The sequence below is a fragment of the Entelurus aequoreus genome, linkage group LG24 (genome assembly GCF_033978785.1).
Source record: "Entelurus aequoreus isolate RoL-2023_Sb linkage group LG24, RoL_Eaeq_v1.1, whole genome shotgun sequence".
Lineage (NCBI taxonomy): Eukaryota > Metazoa > Chordata > Actinopteri > Syngnathiformes > Syngnathidae > Entelurus > Entelurus aequoreus.
The window spans coordinates 881,927-906,276 of NC_084754.1; the positions used below are offsets into that span (position 1 = coordinate 881,927).

A 24,350-nucleotide genomic window follows, 5' to 3' on the forward strand; every position below is an offset into this window, starting at 1 on the left:
TGAAAAGTACAGTGCTTTTCCTTCAAAAATAACGACATTTCAATGTGACCCCAAACTTTTGAACGGTAGTGTATATACACACACACCCCCAGCGGGCCTTTTGAATATCTCCCTAATTCTGAGGTCTCAAGGTTGGCAAGTATGTGTTACATGAAGACAAAAAAATAAACATTGATTGATATGAAAACTTTTAGATATTAAGGGAAAGTAAATAAAAATGTACTTTTACCTTTAATTATGATCATGATTTGTGGTTATGTTAGGGCAGCAAAGAAGGCCTTGCTGGCCCTGATGTCCGTTGTGCCAGCTAATTAAACATTCTAGCTAGGGACATTAAATAGATTCCCGCCTCTTTGAGATCTCGCGAGATTTGATATAAGAGGCATACCGTTGCTGAAAGTGTGTTCCTTGATGCAGTAGCTACGCAGGAGGAGGGGGTGAAGCACGCAGTCGACTGAGGGATCCCGCTCGTCCCAGCCGGTGTCACTGCCGTCTTTCCTTCTGGAGTGTGACTTTGTGCGATAACCTCCTCCCGGTGCCGTCATAACATCCCCGCCGGGTCACCTTAACTCTCGCACCCCGAAGATGGTACCCGCAGTCATGTCCCTGCCCGTGCTGACACTGGCAGCCCTCATCACGCTGCGCGCCGTCTCCTCGCAAAACGGTAAGAAATAAGCTGCCCTGTCCTTTAATTGTCACCATTTTTCGTCGTTTTCTTGCCATCAATGTAGTCATTTTTGACGCGACTCCGGTGGTATCGGCCACGCTTGCCAATTTGCCTCCACCTGCCGAGACGCGAAATAATCCCCGCAGGTTCGTCGAAGACCAGCAAAAATGGAGGCTTTCCGAGCGCCTGGGTCGATAAAAGATTAATAAGGCGGCTGAAGTGGGCCACAGTGTCCCTTTTCAAAAGTGTGGCGCTGAATACAGAAACAAGAGCCAAGGGCAAGTTTTTTTCTTCTTCTTCTCCCTCGCTTGTTCGGATGAGTCAATGTATAGTTGTTGGGTGTAAGAAGTAAAGCTCTGTAAATAGCATCAATCCATTTTGCTGCATGCTGCTATTTTTAGAGTAGGGACGCTGCACTGGGATCCATGTCTTTAATGTCCTTTGCTGCTCTTTGCAGAGATGCACTGAACAACCACATTGATTTGTCAGCTCCAGCCCTACTTGTCCAATTGACCAAATGACCCTATATACAGTATATGCTCATAAATCTGCAGGAGTCCGATTAGGGCATTCCAACCCAGCCTGGGCTCAAGGTTGCAGCTCCATACTATAAGTGCGTAGTGGGTCTCTATGCGTTAGAACAATTCTGCACCCTGACAGTGTTGGTATGCACCGCACATTTTGTGTTGCTGTGTTTCTTCCACAGTCTGCACTCCGGCGCAGGATGCTCAAATATATATATGTTTAGATACTTACCGTATTTTCCGGACCATAGGGCGCAACGGATTATAAGGCGCACTGCCGATGGATCCATCCATTTTCTACCGCTTGTCCCGGTCGCGGGGGATGCTGGAGCCTATCTCAGCTGCATTCGGGCGGACAAGTCGCCACCTCATCGCAGGGCCAACACAGATAGACAGACAACATCATACTTGCCAACTAGGGATGTCCGATAATGGCTTTTTTGCCGATAACCGATATTCTGATATTGTCCAACTCTTAATTACCAATACCGAAATCAACCGATACCGATATATACAGTCGTGGAATTAACACATTATTATGCCTAATTTGGACAACTAGGTATGGTGAAGATAAGGTCCTTTTAAAAAAAAAAAAAAAAAAGATAAATAAATTAAGAACATTGTCATGAATAAAAAAGAAAGTAAAACAATATAAAAACAGTTACAAAGAAACTAGTAATTAATGAAAATGAGTCAAATTAACTGTTAAAGGTTAGTACTATTAGTGGACCAGCAGCACGCACAATCATGTGTGCTTACGGACTGTATTCCTTGCAGACTGTATTGATATATATTGATGTATAATGTAGGAAGCAGAATATTAATAACAGAAAGAAACAACCCTTTTGTGTGAATGAGTGTAAATGGGGGAGGGAGATTGTTTGGGTTGGTGCACTAATTGTAAGTGTATCTTGTGTTTTTTATGTTGATTTAATTAAAAAAAAAACGATACCGATAATAAAAAAAACGATACAGATAATTTCCGATATTTCATTTTAAAGCATTTCTCGGCCGATAACATCGGCAGGCCGATATTATCGGACATCTCTATTGCCAACCCTCTCGATTTTCCCGGAAGACTCCCGAATTTCAGTGCCCTTCCTGAAAATCTCCAGGGGCAACCATTCTCCCGAATTTCTCCCGATTTCCACCCGGACAACAATATTGGGGCGTGCCTTAAAAGCACTGCCTTTAGCGTCCTCTTTCACCTGAAAAGGAGACTATTATATACGTCTCCGTTATCCATAGGTGTATCTATAACTAGGGCTGCAACAACTAATCGATTAAAATTGATTATAAAAATAGTTGGCGATTAATTTAGTCATCGATTTGTTGGATCTATGCTATGCGCATGCGCTGAGGCTACGTTTTTAAATTTTTTTTTATAAACCTTTATTTATCCATCTGCAACATTTACAAACAGCTGAGAAACAAAAATCTAAATAAGTACAAAAACAGTACAAAACAGCGCCAGGGCGGCGCTGAGGCTATGTCTCATGAGGTGGCAGTAAGCTAGCCAATGATGTGTCATGTGCAGCTCACGTGACGACGCTGTCTCCTTTGCCTGGAAAAATTCGAAAAATGGCGGAGGAAAACAGTTCAGCGGAGAAACATCTTGAGGTTATTGCTTCAATGGAGAAAAGTGTCGTCAAAAGTGTGGGAACACTTTACTTTGAAGACTTCAAAGAAGACCGTTTCCTGCAAAAAATTTTGTGAGTAACGTTATCGTTATGCCTTTGTTGTAACGCGGGGCTGATAATGTGTCTCTGGCACATTTGACTCCGTTTTGAGAGAGAAAACGCATGGTTACCAATTTCAAAATAAACGTAACGGACAGAAATATCTCAGGTTGGTTTCGTAATGGATCAATGTGGCCGGGCCCGATAAAGCTATATAAATATATTTAGATTTGAGTGACGCTTTAGTATAACTAAACGTTATGAAGGTGCTGGAATATTTCATGCTATTATTCAGAGGCAGCCTAAAATGAATAATTTATTATTCACAACAGAAACGTGTACAATATCTGATTTAGTTCTGATCTGATGAGTTACATTTCTGTGTTATTATTGGTGTATGCTGCACCCCCAATGTCCATTTATTTGGCACGTTGAAAGAACATGGTGCCAGGATGCTGTTTTTTTCAATAATATTGCCATCATAGTGCAGTCTACACGTATCTCTTATGTTTGACTGCCATCTACTGGTCACACCATCTACCAAATAAAATTGCTTCAAGGTCGGTAATTAAAACCAAAATTAATCCGTACATTAGGCGCACTGTCGAGTTTTGAGAGTCCGGAAAATACGGTAACATTAGTTCTTTGCCCATACTAGAAATGTGTTTATTGATCCAATACCAATTAGTTACAGTACAGGGCAGTATTGGTCTTACCAATGCTCATACATCAAATTTTCAAGGTAATTGAATAATTACATTTTTGATCACAATTATAATCAGACTTAAAACACAGGATGGTTATTGACAATATCAATAAAATATTTAAAGGGAATCTGTTATGCAAAACCAACTTATTTTACCTGTTGGTTCCTGTTTTTGTGTATTTGGGATCTACATAAGTCCCGAAAATTTTAAATGAAAACATAGCGGCATTGCGAATATATTTATAAAACAATCTTGCCTTCCTTCATACTTCCTCCAAACGAGCCATTTGGAATTTTCCCAATTTGTGACGCTTTTCCAATTGATGACATCAGCGGATATCTCCTTATATGGTCAAGTTTTACCCGAAGAGCTTTGCGCAAGTCTGCCATTGTAGTTTGACTTTGTAGTCAATAATTTCCTTTTTTTCCCACTATCCTCTAGTGGTGCAGACTGGCTCATACATGCACATGCATGCTCTGCTGTTGCGGTTTCCAATACAAAGTAGCGTATAGTTCTAACCTACATCCATCAGTAGACTTATTATTGAAGCGCTAAAAACTACAAACTGGATGCCGGGGAGAAGACGCAGTCAAAGTGGAGGCACGTAAATGAGACCGCCCACAAAACTGCATATCCTGAAGAGAGAGGTTTGATGATGGTCTGTGAAACATAATCTATGCAAATTTTGACCAAAGAACCACCATTACATGTTATGTACGGTAAACACGAGGAAGCGTTTTAAATGTAGAAAAAAAAATATTACCTCTGTACTTTTTGGGGATTTTTGCCTATCATTCACAATCATTATGAAAGACATGACGGCGGATGTATTTTTTTTTTAATGCATTCTAAATAGTAAAAAAATGCGATCAAAAGTCCGCCTACAATGGTGCCTATAGGAGCTGCCCTATTCTGCCTGTAAAGCCCTTAAACATCCAAACACCTCCGTTAATGTTTTCTATAAATGATGTAAGTATATGTGTAATGCAGTAATAGGTACATTTATAAAAACGTTTAATATTTACGTATTTTGCTAATTTTAAGCATACGCGGCTCATTCATTTTGAAAACGTATCACATTTTTTAAATTTTATTTTATTTTGATCACTCACTGCAGACTTCATGAGAGCCAACAAACATAATAAACATCACTTACTGTACAAGGTCTGCTGTCATTAGGATTCCAACAGCTTGGATGTTCTTATATTCCCATTTATGGTATGGTATGCTCTTTATTGTCATTGCACAAGTACAACACATTTTAATTTTCACCACAAACCCGTTCAAGATTAGACAAACATTGTACAGCAGTGTTTCCCATAAACTGCCAAGATACCTGTGGCGGTGGGGGCGTGGCTATGGGCGTGGTCACCATGACATCATCGAGTAATTTGCATTATTTACTACAATGATATGATTTTCTCTAAAAAGGCTCAAAAAATGTATACTTACTAATTAATAATGGGGACGGCGTGGCGAAGTTGGTAGAGTGGCCGTGCCAGCAATCGGAGGGTTGCTGGTTACTGGGGTTCAATCCCCACCTTCTACCATCCTAGTCACGTCCGTTGTGTCCTTGAGCAAGACACTTCACCCTTGCTCCTGATGGGTGCTGGTAGCGCCTTGCATGGCAGCTCCCGCCATCAGTGTGTGAATGTGTGTGTGAATGGGTGAATGTGGAAATAGTGTCAAAGCGCTTTGAGTACCTTGAAGGTAGAAAAGCGCTATACAAGTATAACTCATTTATAATAATAACAGTTTTGTTTTAAACGTCCATCCATCCATCCATTTTACAATATAATTACAACACTTTATGTACATATTTATATACAGATTTGAACAATAAGTTATTCACTGAAATTTATTAATTGGGGTTCTTACAAAAAATATATCTTATAAAATATAAAAGCTAAAATGTCTCTTAAAGCTCTGCCCCTTTAATTAGTGCATACTAAATAATTTAACTTTAGCCTACTACTACAAGCATATTATTTACCAGCAACATAAAGTGAAACAGAGGCAGAGGTGTCCTGCCACAGTCAGTAACAAATAAACAGAAAACAGTAGTGGTCAAATACAAATAAGGCAACAAGAGAAGTATCCTACACTTCTCTTTTGTAAAGTAAATCTGAACAGCCTATATGGGCATCTACATCAACTATATGATTTGCCTGAGAAACTGGACAGGACAAAAAAAAAATATATATATATTTTTTAATTTATTTTTTTAATTTGTGGCGGACGTAATTCTTTCGTGACGGGCCGCCACAAATAAATGAATGTGTGGGAAACACTGTACAGGTAGACAGAACAGGAACGTGGATGGATCACCACTAAGGCGCTCCGGAAAAGGTGGGAAAAAGGTTGTAACGCTAGCATGGGCTAGGCAGGTTAAGAATGTAAACAGTGTGACAGAAGATGGTTCGTCTAGGAGCCTGTAGTATGAAAGATGACGACAACTAGTTATTTTGGTTTCGACTGCATTTAATGTATTAACACAAGAATATAAATGCCACAGATGACACAATAGGAAAACATTTAAAAAAATGCCCAAAACAAAAATACAAGATGCAGTCCTGCTGCCTTCTCGGAACCAGTTCACAGTTCAGTTCAAAAGGTATGCAAACGCTTTCGCGTCAGTCCAAAAGTTCAGTTCAAAAAACAAAAGTAATCCAAAAGGTTCGCCACGGAGGAGGAAAAAAAAATGCTTGTCCTACCGCGTAGTTGTTTAGCTCGCCATTTGTTGAGTTGAGTTTGAAAGTGGATAGGGGGCTCAGGTTGTTTGGGTCAACGGGTATTCCTTCCCGGAAAAAAAAACCTGACCTAAAAGTCCAAAAAACAAAGTGAGTAATCTAGTTACCTCTTCACTAGCAAAGTACATTATATATGTACTTGAAAGCATAATGTAAGCATTCCATTGTCCAGAATGACCAATTATTTGTACTAATAAACCAATTGATATGACAAAATTAATCATGTTGATTAATATACAATCATGAGTCCAATTAAAATGAACATTCATAATACATTTCTAATACAGCTCATGATTTCTTATCTAAAGTGATAAAACTCAATCATGGATCAATTACAAATTCAATTACAAGTTCAATTACAAATTAAATCACAATTTCAATTACAAATTAAATCACAAGTTCAATTACAAATTAAATTACAAGTTCAATTACAAATTAAATTACAAGTTCAATTACAAATTAAATTACAAGTTCAATTACAAATTAAATTACAATTGCACTTAAATAACCCAGTTTCATAATAATACTCATTATTAGAAACTCAATGTATCATAATTCAAATTCAAGTACTTGTCCAAACATTCAAAGTTGATAAACAATCAAGCACAGTTAATAGATTGAAGTGTTGCGCAACAACCTAAATACACGCACCTGCGTTCCATCTGAAGTGCATCCACAAAGTGGCTAAAGCATATTAGCAGTGCAAAGCCCTTTGCCACTTTGCTAGACTAAACTGTTGCCTATAAATCTGCTGGATGATCAGAAGAAAATAAAACATAATTACCTGAGTAATCGAGGGCAAAAACAACATACCATGAACGGCCCGTAAATTAATCGAACATGGCAGCTCTGTGGAAGAATGGCAGCGGTTAGCGCCTATGCTAAAACAGATGCTAACATAATATTGGCAACATGGCACATGATTGTGATTGTGGAAATCCGTTGATTATGCCATGGCAAAAGACTCACCTAATTATGAAGTTTACAAAGTGTGAGAATGAGAAGATTTTGCAAGTTTCTTCTCAAGCGCGTCTCACAGCACCGCAGCCACAGCAGGTACGGGAGGGGGTGGTGAAGTGAGCAGCACTTCCTTAAAAGGAAGTGAGCGGCAGGAAGTAACCCTCCACAATAAAAGTATTTGCACTGTATGCATGTTTTCAATGGGAATTTTAAATATGGGTTACACTGGGGAAGGATGAGTTTAGAAAAAGTCGATCTCAGACTGGGCTCCTATTGCACAGACTGAGGCAGAGAAAAAAAACTTCACAGCCGATAAGCACACACACTTTTTTTTTACACAGAAACCACAAGACTTGCAACAGAAGGGGAGGGGTCAGGCATCCGGCCCAAAGCTGCCAGCCACTATGGCACTCCTCCGTTGTCCTTCATGCCATGTGGGGTGAAGCGGTGGCAAAGGTGTGTGATTGGGGGGGGGGGGGGGGGTATGTGTGCATATGTAGCCATGGTCCATGGTGTGGGTGTGTATGTTAAGTCTGTAGGCCCGGAGTGGCTCTGCAAACCGTGGCAAAGTGACAGAGTTTATCTTGCCAGGTGTTGTTGACAGAGAAAGAGTTTGTTTTGTCTTGCCACGTTGCAGCCAGGGAAAACATACACTAGAATGGTTGTTTGAGCGAGCAAAAGCAAATTTAAACTTTTCACTCTTCATCATTTCCGGTCCTCAAATTCATCCTGCAGGGCACACGGTTCAATGTTATAAAGTCTTGTGTCCACAGTTCTGCCCGGATCCTCCAATCATTTTTGGCAGCTTTGGAGTACCTTGAATGGCTGCCAGCATCAGTACAATGCTTACTCTGTTATCATGATTCCCAATAGGTTGAAATCTTCAACGTCCTCGACTGAAAAGGTCGCCAGGCAAGAGTCTGTCGTGTGTGGAGCAACAACCGTTCCGACAGGTTTTCCTGAACCCGAGATAATGTAAATTTTGTTGAGAGGCAAATTGATCAATTCCATTGTTTAGATTTGGGAGAGCAGTGCAAAAGAGGCAACAAGAAAGTTAAACAAGACAGGACGAGACAAAAGAGGCAAGCAGGGGAGGCACGCAGAGGGGAGGGAGTACGACCGCCTTTGCCAAGAGTCAAGATGAAGAATGACTCATAATCCTCGTTAAGAAAAAGGGGGTGAAACCCAGCTTCTTTCCGTTTGGTTCTCGCCATTTTCGGGTTTAAATTAACTGTCAAAGTGTACTAAGTTGTCGGAATACGTCATCGTCCTTCTATTATCCAGGTGAGAGGCATGATTTCTGATCTACAATAAAGTTTAGCGAGCGAAAAAATTGGGAAGCAGCTGATCAGTTGATCATGTCAACATTAGCACACAAGCTTGTGATCACAGGGCTGCTGTAGTTTGTCTGCGTTAGCGCTTATAATAACAATATCACTAATACTTGGTTAATATTCAAGTCACGACATGTACATGGAGTATTGTTGGCGCTTTTTGGATGGTTATTTATTGGGTTTAGTGGGAGGAATAGAGGACCTCCCATTGGCTTTGCTGTAAGCAGACTTTTATTTACGGTTATTAAAAAAATACATCCATCCAAATGTCTTTCATCAAAAAATGCAGTTCCCCTTTTAAATTATTGCCCTGTGTTGCAAGCTACTCCCGATTTTTGTACAGTCACAATTTTTCTGATGGTAATTGAGATTGGGATTTTTTTCCGGGACATTCATTTTCTCACACACATATGCACACACACTATGTACAGGGCCATGCGTTTACGTTTGAAAGAAATCACGTGTTTATTTTTTAGTAGACTTATTTTTAGACACTTTATTGTCTTTTTCTGCTTTGAAGACTTTCAATGGTCTTTGTGCCGTTCTCGATAATAGATCAAGGAAGGACAGTTTGACGGGGGACTTTATTAATATAAGGAATAAAATACATCAAGACAAAAACAAGGCATGTTTGCTCAATTGACAGTACATTCATGCATGTAATAAAGACAAGTAAAACAATAAAATAAAAATCCATCCATTCATCCATTTTCTACCGCTTGTCCCTTTTGCGGTCACGGGTTGGCTGGAGTAAATGATTTAATTTAATCCCTTCTCTTCTCTCCTCTGGGGGTAGAATTAGGGCAACGCAGCCAACTGACCCTGGTTGGGATAGGCTCGTGTCGGCTGTCATGCCAGTGAGTCCTTAAGTGAAATGGCAGTGATGCATGCAGCCTCTCAAGTACAATAAAAAAAAAAAATCATCCTTAGAAATTAGATTGCCTGTTATTGTAAATTGAGATCATGTTGTCACAAACAAAAGCCCACTCCCCTGGATCAAATATGAAACTAATTAGCCCACTCCCCTGAATCAAATATGACTCTAATAGTAACAAATCAAACACAAATGCAATGTAATTGTCTAAAAGTTACTTTTCCACCAAGCAGTAAAGTTGTTTGGCTTGTGTACTTTTGCCGTACCTGATTATCGATATACCTGACTTGTACCTGCTTTTCAGCGTTGGTATGTACACAAAGTCAAAACATCATAGTGTGTAATTAGCAATGAAGCCATCAGAAAACATAAACATGAAATATAATTTTGTACTGTGCTGACAGTATCTCCACACAATTGACCCAAACTAAATAAACTCTTCTCTGTATCCTAATCCACAGTGCTTATTTTTCATGGCAGTTTTTTGTTTTCTTCATTTGCATTGAAGCCGCAATTATCTGTAGACCAATCAATTAACAGTACTGTAGTTTTACTCCCCAAATAACTTTTTTATCAACAAACATGGCATTACAATGTGTTATAAATCAGTGCAATCACAATACAACAATGGGGGCAATAGAAAATTATACATAACAAAAAAAAAAAATCTGCTATGAACAAGACAATGGCATATATAATTTCAACATCAGAATCAACGCTATTGGTCAAGTATACAAACACACAAGGAATTTGACTTGGTACTTTGGTTTTTGTTCAATGCAAGAAATTTAGGCCTGGGCAGTATGGCCTAAAAATAAAATCTCTGTTCTGTTACACAATTCATTCGATTCACCATTCACCTTTTTGGAGAAACCAATGAATACAAATGACAATGATAATTTAGCTTTTTAATTGATCAAAAACTAGTTGTTTGAAATGACACTGCATACAGTGCATTTTACTTTTTGCAAAATTCAAATTTGTATAATGTTCTTTTTAGAACAGATATAAACACTGATGATAGTATCAGGCGGTCCGACACTTCAAACTCTTTTTGAGCACTTTCCACAGGACTTCCCGAGGGACAAATACCTTCTCCAAGTCCACAAAACACATGTAGACTGATTGAGCAAACGCATTACAATTCAAATTTTTTAAAATCCAAACCAGTCCTTTCGAATGTAGATATAAATCTGATCTCGCATGTATCCGATGCGACTGCAGTCTGAACGATCGGGTTGCAATCATCCGACCAATACGTCATGAAAAAGCGATACATGTCAAAGTTCTTCGCCAAAACAGACGGCCACAAAAATAAATAGACAAAAGAGCAGAAAATTACGTTTTAGAACTCACGTTAATATTCCACCACTAATGGCTTTGACTGCTTGCCCACATGCTTGGGAATAGACACTGAACAAAGTAGCGCTTCCTTTTTTAATCCCCTACATTTCCTTTAAGAAAATGTTGATTTCGGTTGAAGAAAATCCTTTAAATTGCCACAAATGCGGCAGGACTGAGACCTACTAGAATCGGAGCTGTGTTTGCTTCGTGAACACAATACAGCGCATGTGACTTAATGATGTCATGTGCTTACGCGGTTCAGTTTAGGGACTCATTGCATTCACGTTAAAAGCAAAACTTTTTGATTTTACATAAATCACTACATAAAATGTTTGCATTTTACAAAAATTCTAAATTAGGCATTGTACCCTGCAGTGTGAACATATTCCTAGGTACTTGAGAAAAGTACATGTTTGGTAGTTTTTATATCATCAAAACAAAATGTACCCATGTTGTCCAGTATGTTAAGTCTACGCCTCAAAAACTCTTTGAATGGACAAATATTGTTTGGTTTTAAATTGAGTTTACACAGTTCTGTAGTTGTAGTAGATGAGCATACAAAACATACATACAGCGACCAACACCACAAGAAAGATGTACTTAAAAATGGGACAATATGATACAATATTAAATATGCATAATATGGATATACTTTGACTACATTTCTAAGGGTAGATTACAGATGAAACAACCAATTTAAGTGTCACCAGCACCCCCCGCGACCCTGAAAGGGACAAGCGGTAGAAAATGGATGGATGGATGGATTTCTTTCTGAAGGTTCAGAGCTCCTGTTGTAATGTTGCCAGGAGGTCAACTTTCTATAGCTGATATGTTAGTCTTTCGACATCAGTTTGTTGTAGCTGCAACAAGATTGCAGTAGTAGTGTACTACATTCATTGATTATTATTGCCATGCTTAATGTCAACTGTACACAAGGAAACAAATCGGTGCTACTTGGTAGAAACCGGGCTAAACGCGTGACGTCACACTGTGTATTCATATGAACACACATCTCTCCGAAGTGGCTGAGATGGCTGTCCGTCTTGCTACTTTATTGCTGTGAAGTATTTCTATGGAAACAGGAGAGGAGAGGAGGGTCTTTAACCATGCACCCACGCACTCCCCAGAGACTCGGAGAAGCGGCTTCATTAAATCACCTTTCAATTTCATGTACTGTATGTGCCACAGTGCCTATAGACCGCCCCTTTGACAGCGTCCCCATTGCTTCCCTGTGGGCACCCCGCCGCTATTATGGCGTTTACCTCTGAGATGTCTCATTAATGGCACACTTACCTATTGTTGGCTGTGGATTACTGAACAATCATTGATTTTCCCAACGCTGTAGCAGACGATGGGGTTTATGAGCAATGACAATGTTATTCAGAGGATTTTTGAATAGGAATTCTGCCCCCATTATGCCATTATTGAACGTGAGCACAGCCTTCCTGGGTCCTCCCAGCTGAATTTAATTAAATGTTTCCAGGAATAGCACTCATGGCTCCAGCCATTGTAAATTTAACTTGGTTCTCTGGTACACGTGTTGACCTTGACTGTTTGATGTTGAATTCACGATTTTGCATATGTATGTGGATGTGTGTTTTGTTTTGATTATCATTTTTTCATGTCCCTCATTTATGTCCTCCACCTCTTTTCTTTTTCTGGGCTTTTCTGGGCTTCCATGGGCATGCTTCCCCTTCTAAACTGCTACTGCTAGCGGGCTTCGTGAAATCACCACTCTCTGAAACCAAGCTTACTGGAGACACCTTTGAGCTGTACTGTGATGTCGTGGGTAACCCCACCCCCGAAATCCAGTGGTGGTACTCGGAGATTAACCGAGCCGATTCCTTCAGGCAGCTGTGGGACGGCGCCCGTAAGCGGCGGGTGTTCATCAGCACGGTCTATGGTGTCAATGCGGTTAGCATGCTGGGAGTCTCACATCTGACGCTGGACGATATCGGGACATACGAGTGCAGAGCCAGTAATGACCTGCGACGTAACGACCTGCACCTAAATCCCGCCATCACCTGGATCCGAGCGCAGGCCACAGTAACAGTGCTGCAGAGTGAGTGGTCAGTGTAGTGTAAATGTCCTCCCACTCCTGATAGAAACCAAATGTAGGTCCTGTGTGATTCAGCCTCCCCTCGAAAACCTCTTCACAGGACCATTAGCTCCCTTTGTTAGTGTTGTCATCCCTTGTAGAGTGGGAAAACTGGACTCATGTTCTTTTTCAAGGAGAGATCAATTGTGTTGTGCAACTCGTGTCCCCATAGAGCCCAAATCATCTTCTCCACTTTATTGTTCCCCGTTATGGTCTTTTCTTTACCTGTTTTTTATAATCATTCCTGTTGCTGAATGTCAATTTGTGTTTAAAATTGTTTGAATTTGAAGACAGTTTTGTAGGCCTATATAGTTCGTTTAATGTTTAATGAGACAATGATAATTTGAAAATATCGTTATCCATACAGCTAAATCTATATCGATACACAAATGACACACACAAACAAAACTCAAAACCTTTTCTAAAGTGTAGTTTATGGGTCAAAGCTGGAGCTCGGGGCAAGAGGCCTGGCCTTACTGTCAATCAATTACATGGCACAAATAGACAAACAACCATCCACACTCACATTTTCACCTGTAGATAATTTAGTCTCCAATCGACATTGATTGTGGGAGGAAGTCAGAAAACCAGAAGTAAGCCCATGCAACAAGGCTTTCCAACTGGTGGCTCGAGGGTCAAATCCATATCGGCCCCAAAGTTCAGTTCAGGACTTAAGAAACAAACATTTTTGCAGCAAATTCCTAAAAACTCTATAGTGCTCTTGTTCTATAGAAGAGCTTGGACCACTGTAAACAAATTGCAGATCCTTGCATTTACATTGCTAGCAAATATAGAACACTGGGGTCCAAACTTGTGATTTATATAACTGAGGAGTTCCTCAAGGCACCCCTTTGAGTCTTCTCCTTATTAGAAGTTACATTATCTAACCACAGTGTTGCTTGTTTACTTCAGATGCAGTCAGTAGTTATTTTGTTCAACTCCCTTAGTTACATGAGTAGTCTTCCTCAAGGTTCCATTTTAGATCCTATCTTTTTTAACATTTGTTGTTTTTAATTAATGTTCTTATGTTTTTTATATGTCATTATGAATTTGCAGTAAATTAGTTTGCTTGCAATTTCATTGTACAATTACAATGACTGTAAATATGTATTCTATTCTATTCTATTTGTGCTATTCAACAGTTAAAAAACTTGAGAGATTGACAGTTTTGCAGCAGATCCTTAAAAACACTAGAGTGCTGTCATAGAGATGATATTTGACTAGCTTTTTGCTGAAGTCCTTAAAAAAAGCAGAACCCTCCTTTAACTCTGACAAAATAAACATACCAAAATCAAATGTCTACTGTAAGTTCAAAACAATTTAGTTGAATATCCCTATCATACAGGCATGGGGAGAACACACAAAAAGGTCAGAGCCCAGATTTGAACCCAGAATAAGCAGACGTGATATAATGTTGTACCCCGTTACACATCCGATACAACAAAATACTGTATTTGCAGCTAGCTGGTTCTTGTTGTGCAGTCTAGTGACAGCATGTCAGTCCAGTAAATGTAAACACACCTGAAGTAATACATCACAGAAACAATTAATATTAATTTAATAGTTTAAAATCTTAAATACAGATGGTTTAAAATAGTATTGTATGTGTGTAGACATGAAATTGGTGCATCCTATGTGGTGAGTAGGCACGCACATTAAGCGGTTCACCAGTGTCTACATTTACAAACAAGATAATCAGGATTAAGCAGAATACAAACGCTCAAATCAGGATTTTTCAGCATTAAGTGGTCTAAGTAGCATTGTGGTCTTTATCTCTGAGCTACTCTTCGAAGCCACTTGATTACAGCTCTAACATACAGACTACAGAAGCTACATTGTATTGTTTTTTTAAATTTACCTTAATTACCTTTTATATTTGTTAGCCTTGATTGGTAGGTTTGAATACACCCCGCACCCTGCTTTCTTTTAACACTGCGCATTTTACCCACATTTGTCCCTGCCATATAGTCAATATGTCAAACAGTATCTTTGAACTGCATAAGCTTGTCTTTTTCATGTTTCAGTTTAATTCTGCACAAAATGACTGCACCGTGCGGTCTGCTTGTGAAGCCTCAACCACATTCTTTTTAACACCATCATAGCCCACATTCCCACACACATCACACATCTGCCAAGGCTAATGGCTGTCTTTTTTCCAGAGCCATCAATTGCTGCTTCTGAGCACACTTCTCTTCCTGTGGAAGGCCACAGTCCTCCTTTTACTCTTCAGTGCAACCTGACCAGCAGCGACAATCCGCTCCTGGAGAGCTACTGGATAAAAAATGGGGAGGAGATCCCAGAAACCCACAGCCCAAATAGGAATACCGAGTACAAGTAAGCGACTCTGCTTAGTCCCTTGGAAATGAAATATGTTGGTACGCCTGCATATGCTAAATAAGCTAGTTTAACGTGGGTTCACTTAAGGTGTGCTTCTGGTCTGCAGGCTGAAAAAACCAAGAGGAGATGATGCCGGTGTTTATATGTGCGTCTTCACCTTTGAGATGTCTCCTGCCGCCAACACCACCATTGAAGTTAAAGGTTGGTGTTTACTCGTGAACCGCAGGCCTCCATGTCTTCTTTTATAAGGCCACATTATGTACATTGTCAATAATACTGGTTTGGGTTATATAGCCTCATCAACGTGTAGGCCCAAGTTTTTTGTTGTCTTAGCAGCTCTTGGGCACCCGCCGCCCTTGACACCTCCAACCAGTGGCCAGCTCAGTGGCAGCAGATGGTGTCTTGTTTGTGTGATGCGTAGGGATTACGCCTCCACCCCAGAGTCTAGTTGCTGTTGCGCACACATTGCTCTGGAGGAAAATTAGCACATTATCACAGCAAAAATGTATTCCAAAGACTTATTTATATTGTTATTATTATTCTTGTAATTGCGTACAGACTGTAGGGCTCAAAAGGCCACATGGTTTTGCAATGCATTGTGGGGGCTGGGTAGATATACTTGTTGGATAAAAGCTTTGTTTCCAACAGGCCTGGGCAATTATTTTGACTCAAGGGGCCAAATTTAGAGAAAAAAATGTGTCTGGGGGCCGGTATATCTATTTTTAGGAACACTAATACAAAACCTCACAATAATGTCTGATTGAAAGCTAAAAACGTTATGACAGACCACCTTAAAGAACGGAATGGAATTAAAATAATTTTTACTGAATGAGACACCCAGAATGTACATGAAAATAAAGAATGTGGGATTTACAATATTAACTATGAACGATAAAACACTGAACATTGACAACATATCACACCCCCTCTCGATCGGCATGTTTTACAATCAGGCGAAACGCAAAAATGCAACAAACAGCGATATATGAACAGGAAGGATTAAAAAAACCCACCTACAGTTTCCATCTTAAAGATCTAAAAAAGTTATTTGGGAATGTCCGGCGGGCCAGTTTGAAAAGCTTAACGGGCCGCATGTGGCCCCCGGGCCTTAATTTGCCCAGGTCTGGTTTACAATGTTAAAGCGAGCAACAAAACAAAAAACAAGGCACCGTACCGAGACTAACCGTACCCTATTCCAAAAGCTCACTACCTGTAAAAAATATTTTTAAATGGTGGAATTGACTTATATGGACGAGAAGACTTGAATCGAGTAAAAGTACCGCCAAACTTATATTTTGTCAGCAGAGAATGCAAAGTCCTCATTGTCTTTTGTTCAAATTGTGCATAAAAAATTGTAAGGATGTAGAGCTTGTCAAACTATAATATGTTTGTTTTGCTTTATCCTGCTGCATCTATTCAGTAAGTAAGGCCGTTTCTGTTTATTTCATCTGCAGCAGATCGTATCTTCCTTGTCTTTAGAGTAGCTACTAGGCCAGACAATGCTCTCGCTGTGCATCATTAACTGAAGTATTGGCCCTCTCTGAATTTGAGTCAAAATGCTTTAAGTAGATTTTAAGTCTTCCCCACAAGAGTTGGGCGCCACTTATTAATGAACCTATGTGTAACACTGATTTTGTCAAATTTTACTAATTAACAAGGGTGAAGGTGATATTGATGGTGGTTTGATGTTTGATATTTTTTCTTTTAGCTGCTCCTGAGATTACAGGCCACAAACGTAGTGAGAATAGGAACGAGGGCCAGCGTGCTTTGCTCTACTGTAAATCGGTGGGCTACCCTCATCCCTCCTGGACCTGGCGCAAACTTGACAACGGCATTTATAGGGTATGATATATACATTTATATATACATGTATGTATATAAATGTGTGTGTGTGTGTGTATACTGTTACTATTTCTGTTTTCTATATCAGTGAGAAGTTACTCATCAGAAGCAATTTCTTGTGCTTGATAAGTAAGAAACTAGACGTCATGGAGTATTACAAGTAAAAAATAGGAATGTTTGGTCGATACTTCCAGTATATCAGCATACCGTCTCAAACTTCACGTGCTCCAGAGAGAAAGCTTGCTGCTAGTATGTCTGTGGTATGACATGATTTCCAAGTTTGTCCTTGGGAATACATATATACAATTTGCAATGAGTGTACATTGTTGGTTATTATGTGAGGTGTGAGTAAGGCGACTCCCTTCAATACACATCTAATATCACACCTCAGGCAGAATCATTAAGAGTCACGCCGCGTTTATGCAGAAAAATGCTGTAATCATCAGAAACAACTGGCGGTATTGAGTAAAAGTACTCAGCCACACCCAGTTAAAACAGAGACAAGAGACAACATGAATAAGGCAAAATAAGCTTTGAGAAAATACATGTCTACCTGTAACAGTGTTTGATAAATGTTTCTCCTGCTTCACGTCATCTATTTTGTGTATATGTCTGTCAGAACCTGTCAAGCATATAGACCCAAACATTCAAAACTGTCGGATTTCTAACACCAACTTCTAATTTAAGTGTTCGTATTAGTACTGGAACATAATTTCGAGGGAACACTGTACATGGTTTCATACCTTGTACGTTACTTTGTTCTTATACAAATGTTAGTGCCACACACAAATGTGAAGTACAGGCCAAACCTTCTCATTGAATCCATTTTCTTTATTTTCATGACTATTTACATTGTAGATTGTCACATCAAAACTATGAATGAACACATGTGGAGTTATGAAACAACTGAAAACATGTTTTGTATTCTAGTTTCTTCAAAATAGCCACCCTTTGCTCTGATTACTGCTTTGCACACTCTTGGCTTTCGATGAGCTTCAAGAGGTAGTCACCTGAAATGGTTTTCACTGCGCAGGTGTACTTGAAGCTCATGGAGAGAATGCCGAGAGTGTGCAAAGCAGTAATCAGAGCTGAGGGTGGCTATTTTAAAGAAACTAGAATATCAAATATTTTTTTCAGTTATTTCACCTTTTTTTGTGAAGTACATAACTCCACATGTGTTCATTCATAGTTTTGATGCCTTCAGTGACAATCTACAATGTAAATAGTCACGAAAATAAAGAAAACTGAAAAATGGAATGAGGTGTGTCCAAACTTTTGGCCTCTACTGTACGTCTTTAAACATTTTATAATTATATTCCTATTCTTATAAGATTAACCCGTTGGTAGTAGAACATGTTATTTTACTTGACTATTTATCATCATTTTTTAAGACTATTTTGTTGACAAAATTATATATGGCACTTATTGTACAATTTACATTGCAGTATTTGACTATTTGCCTTGGTTTGCAATTTGCACAAACAGTGTTTGTTTGTTAAATGCATCCAGTGGTAAAAGGAGGATCATGTGTTCACTCATGGTTTGATGGAATAGCTGCTGCATCTACCAGTATTGCTATTGGCCAATATCACTAAGTAAGCCAACGTCTGACATCCCAACACAGGACTTTAAAATTATGTTCAAATCTAAAATTCCGTGGCAAAATAATGTGTTTACAGCTGACATTTGTGCTGCAAAACCGAAGCTTGTATTATTTTGAAACCGAACGTAATATTCAATTTCTTCAATTTGATATTGCTGTTGGGGTACTTGTTGGTAGAATAAAATTTTTTTAAAAAGTGTAACCTATGCTTACCTATTCCAAATAACACATAGGTGTATAATAAATCAATGGGACATTTTACTTTCATCCACCAACATAAAAAACCTTAAACCATTGCTGCCAGTATGACTGCCGATACTTTTTATTAATTCATTTTTTAAGCTGTCCTATCCAGCCATGTGGGCAAATATTGTTGGAAGATGAGGAAAAAGTAGGCTGAAATTGAGCCTTACTCTATAAACAATCTCAAATACAAGATGTAGTAAAACCAGGAGACATGACTCTGATCTTGAGTTTCATAGAAATCAAAAGCCAAGCAGTGTTTTGTAGTTTGTCTCCAAATTCTGTACCCAAAATTAACCAAACTGTAAAACCGTTGTACGTACCGAAAAGTGATTATGGCGTACCATTACACCTCTAGTATGAACATTCCAGGAAACTCAATTGCATAAGGTGAACTTCTCGATTTTGCTCCCGACAGGAAATTGACAACTCATCCGGACGCTTCTTCATCAGCAGCAAAGACAATTACACCGAGCTCAGCATCGACAGCCTGGACATTAACCTGGACCCAGGGGAGTACCAGTGTAATGCCACCAACGTGATTGGCAGCAGCGATGAGAGCTCCATGCTTAGAGTCCGCAGCCATTTGGCACCCTTGTGGCCTCTTTTGGGGGTTTTGGCCGAGATCATCATCCTGGTCGTCATCATCGTTGTTTATGAGAAGCGCAAGACGCCTGAGGACTTACAAGACGGTGAGTTACTAATATTTTGGAGCTCTTTTCAAACATAGTTATTTTTTCCACTGTCTTAAATACTTTTTGATTGATTTCCGTCACAATAAAATCCACTATTTTTTAAATATTTTGCTAACAATTCAAAATAAACCAAGAGATTATAATCAGGAATGTGCCTTGAAAATCAAAAATCGGTAAAAAAAAAAAAGTATGCAATCGCTATTGTTGATTAATGCTTTTTAATGCCGATCGCCTCTCACTGACACTATTTATTTTTAGTCCCTTGGCTGCTAGTGGCTAACAGATAATTATGTATATCTATTCAGTGTGGAGCTGCTCCTCTAAGATAATAATCAAATATAAATGTTGAAGTGTCATTATCAGGTATCATTATCGCTGGAGGACGAGGCTAAACATGTTAAACACAGAGAGTACGCCAGGAGCAGGCATGCTAATAGCTAAGCTAGCTTGAAACAATCAATCAATCAATGTTTACTTATATAGCCCTAAATCACGAGTGTCTCAGAAGGCTGCACAAGCCACAACGACATCCTCGGCTCAGATCCCACATCAGGGCAAGGAGTGTTGCATTGGTTCCCTTCACAATGTAGCAAGCAGAGACTGGAAAATGTACAGGCTTGCACGCACTGCTGATAGAAGTGATGTTAGTCATGATAATGTGTGAGACTGCAGCGACCCTGCCGCAGTGAAGTTAGCGCACGCACAGTGAGGCAGGCAATTAGGACGCTCTCCACCGCACAGTTTTTGAGGGAAGGAAGGTCGATGTGTGCTTTGTGTTGTGCAGACTCACCACACCATCAGAGTGCTTTGGTCATTCCTTCTCTACATATCACACACCTGACACATCGCTGTGCCCGCATTCAATAATTCAGTCTGACGTGGTCCCACACTGTTGCTGTAGGTCACAACTTGTCAGGACAATTCCCTGTATTTTATTAATGAGAAATGTGATCCATGTTGTGGAGATGGATGTTCTCAGTGATTAATAGTATTCCAGGGATTTGCTGAAAGCTCAAGCAGTAGACACTTTTAGTATTTAAATAATAATAATAATAATACCTGGGATTTATTGAGCGCTTTTCTAAGTACCCAAAGTCGCTTTACATGTTAAAAACCCATCATTCAGTCACACCTGGTGGTGGTAAGCTACTTTCGTAGCCACAGCTGCCCTGGGGTAGACTGACGGAAGCGTGGCTGCCAATTTGCGCCTACGGCCCCTCCGACCACCACCTATCATTCATTCACCGGTGTGAGCGGCACCGGGGGCAAGGGTGAAGTGTCCTGCCCAAGGACACAACGGCATGGTAAGAGGCGGGGAGCGAACCTGCAACCCTCAGGTTTCTGACACGGGCGCTTTACCCACTACGCCATGCCGCCCCTAAAAGCGGAACTGCACTTTTTTTGGATTGTTGCCTATCGTTCACAATCCTTATGAGAGACAAGAACACACGTTTTAGTTTTTTTCTGCATTCTGGTTTGTAATAATCTGCTCGTTCTGGTTGGTTAGCAATGCTACTAGTGCAGAGGTGTCAAACTCAAGGCCACATCATTTTATTTGGCCCGCAAACACCTGGAAATATGTGTCAATAAAGTATTCGAAATTTTCTCACTAAATGTAATAGATTTTTTTCATTTTGACAGAAAAAATATATGTACTGCTTGAAATCGCATACCTTTTAAACTTTAATAGTATCTAATATTGCAACAAATATTACAGTATATTATCATACTTTCCAAACATGTTTTTGGCTAAATGAATAAAACTACTTAACTTTAAAGCAACTACCCATCAAATTAATAAAAATGACAATACAGTTTACGTTATTTACAGCATATTATTGTAAATTGAAAAAAACGACTACTGTTTTCTGCGTTAAAATTGTGTTGACTGAGCTGCCAGTTTTTGACTGTAAAATCAACGGTTGTTGTTTTTAACGGTGTATTACTGTAAATGGAAAGACGGTACATTTGTTTCTACGGTAGAAAAACTTGCAGCTAGGTTGCCAGAATAAAAAAATAACTTGTACTGTTTTTCCATTAACAATATAATGTTGTAAAAACCAATGTCAATTCAAACCCCCCCCCCCCCCCCCCCAAAAACAGTGGTAATGTTTTTCCATTTACCGTAAAATGTTGTAAAAAAAAAAAAAAAAAACACTTTTACAGTAAAATTTTGTAAATGTAAAGTTTTTACTGTAAAATGGACAGTCTACTTAAAACAATTTATATAATTAATAATGAAATCCAGAGGCAAATTCATACATTATTCACTGTTACAAGCGGCCCTCTGGTGGCAGCCATAACTGCCATGTGGCCCTCAATGACAACCACTTTGACATCCCTGTACTAATGGGAGCAATCCATTCTGTCAGTAAGTAAGTACATTTTATTTATAAAGCGCTTTTCACAGATAAAATCACAAAGCGCTGTACAAAACATAGGTGAAGTAAAACAACTATTCCATTAAAACAACAGGGGCAACGTCATAAAAAGGATACAAAGTGGATTAAAAATGATAGTTAAAAGGTGCATTAACTTAAAGCTTTACTTCAAGGAGAAGTTTTCAATTTTTCCTAAAGTGTCATCACAGTCAAGATCACGGAGGGACTGGTGCAAGTTGTTCCAGAGTCTGGGAGCTATAACCTGGAATGCCAGGTCTCCGCGGGTTTTAAAATGAGTTTTTGGGATCTTTAGAAGACCCTGGTCTGAAGACCGGAGTCTGCGCCCTGAAGAGTAGGGGCATAACAAGTCAGTGATGTACTGAGGGGCCCCACCATGCAACTGAAGAGTAGGGGCATAACAAGTCAGTGATGTACTGAGGGGCCCCACCATGCAACTGAAGAGTAGGGGTATAACAAGTCAGTGATGTACTGAGGGGCCCCACCATGCAACTGAAGAGTAGGGGCATAACAAGTCAGTGATGTACTGAGGGGCCCCACCATGCAACGCACGGATAGTCAGGACTAAAATCTTCAACTCAATGCGGAATTTGACAGGAAGCCAATGAAGACTGGATCAAATGGGGCTGATATGGGCTGGTCTGGGTGCACCAGTCAAAAGTCTGGCAGCTGCATTTTGTACCGTCTGAAGTCTCTTTAGGGTTGACTTGTTGATTCTGCCACTAAATCCCTCTAAAAATTGCAATAAAAAACGCTACATTCCATAACCTGCATAATAACCAAGCTATTGTAAGAGCAAACACTGAAGAACTGTTTTTCTAGCGTAATAACACATCACCATGCTACGGTAGGAAGAAAATATCTTCTGCAACAGCAGCTGAATCGCTTTTGAAATTGTAATGCAAACAAAATTCCAATACATGTGCAGTTCCACTTTAAAGCTGCAAATGCAAACCAAGGATTTTGTCCTCCGACTGAGCCCTTCATTCTACTGCAGTGGCATCAATTATGAAAGAATGATATTTTGCTGACATTTTACACTCATGAATTAGTATATTGTCCCATGTTGCTGTGTGCAGCGTGCAAAGAATGAGTGAGACATCTGACTCCTACTGTGACCAAACATGATCAGATGGTCATTAATGGTTCATTAGTGTCTGCAAATGTCAAGTCCTCTCACTAACTTTTTATATTCCTTTGAACCAAATGTAAGGGTCGTGTAGCATGACCCATGCGTCTAAATAATTGCAGAAAATGTTAATAATTGATTTTCTAATTGCATTGCCTTAAATTAGGTCAGCTTGTGCTAAATATTTTATTGTTGTCATATCTTCCATATCCCCCTTTTCCCGTTTGCCCAACCTAATCGGTGTTTGTGGTAAGTGTGAGACTGCATGCTTCAGGACACTGTATTCTTACTCTATTTCAATTTTTGTTGCATTCAAATGCTTTTTTAATTTTGTGTTATTGTTGCAGCAGTGAAACAGCATGCAAACGACTCAAATTACCCCAATATGCTCTCATTTTCCACACAAACTTACTGTTGGAGGACGATCATTGATTATACAAAGACGTTTTGACTGTGCATGAAAGCAGGTCTTTTGCTATTTCTCTCAGTGTGTATGACATTTCTCATCTGTCCATGTGCTGCATTCAACTGCATTCTGTTCGTAGCATTATAAAACATGATAGTCCTGCTTGATTACGCTAGGCTGCAATTTAATCTCATAAAACTGTGCAATGTGGACAAAATGCAAAACAGAACATCCCAATCAAATGCACTGGCTTCAATGATATGGGCAAAAAAATGTGGGAACTTCTTCATCTTACTTGCATTGCTTATTTTGGTCTTCATTTCTGTTTATTTCCCCTTGCTGCTTCAGATGATGACCCAGTTGGACCAGTGTAAGTACGAACATTTTTTACATACATTATTCACTATATTACAGGGTCTGTATTAGGGTTGTCCCAATACCAATATTTTGCTACCGGTACCAAAATGTGTTTCCATACCTTTCGATACTTTTCTAAATAAAGGGGGACCACAAAAAATGGCATTATTGGCTTATTTTAACAAAACATCTTACGGTACATTAAACATATCTTTCTTTTTGCAATTTTGTCCTTAAATAAAATAGTGCACATATGAGATAACATATGCAGTAACATATTGTGTCATTTATTATTCTATTATTTTGTCCAAATTATTAAGGACAAGTGGTAGAAAATAAATTATTATTTTACTTGTTCATTTACTGTTAATATCTGCTTACTTTCTCTTTTATCTACACTTC

At 39.3% G+C, this 24,350-nt stretch overlaps 1 protein-coding gene across 2 annotated transcripts in view; it reads left to right on the forward strand.

The window, feature by feature from the left end:
- Positions 1-377: 377 nt before the first annotated feature.
- The window catches only part of nptna (neuroplastin a), a 30,106-nt gene continuing 6,133 nt past the window's right edge, over positions 378-24,350 (forward strand). Inside the window, exons 1-6 of one of the 2 annotated variants that reach the window (XM_062035999.1) lie at positions 379-664; positions 15,097-15,271; positions 15,381-15,475; positions 16,983-17,116; positions 19,381-19,654; positions 23,940-23,961. In XM_062035999.1, coding sequence (XP_061891983.1) covers positions 586-664; positions 15,097-15,271; positions 15,381-15,475; positions 16,983-17,116; positions 19,381-19,654; positions 23,940-23,961 — 779 coding nt within the window. In that variant the 5' untranslated portion in view covers positions 379-585. Of the gene's footprint in view, positions 665-15,096; positions 15,272-15,380; positions 15,476-16,982; positions 17,117-19,380; positions 19,655-23,939; positions 23,962-24,350 lie in introns of both variants that reach the window. The other variant, XM_062035998.1, reaches the window with a different exon arrangement.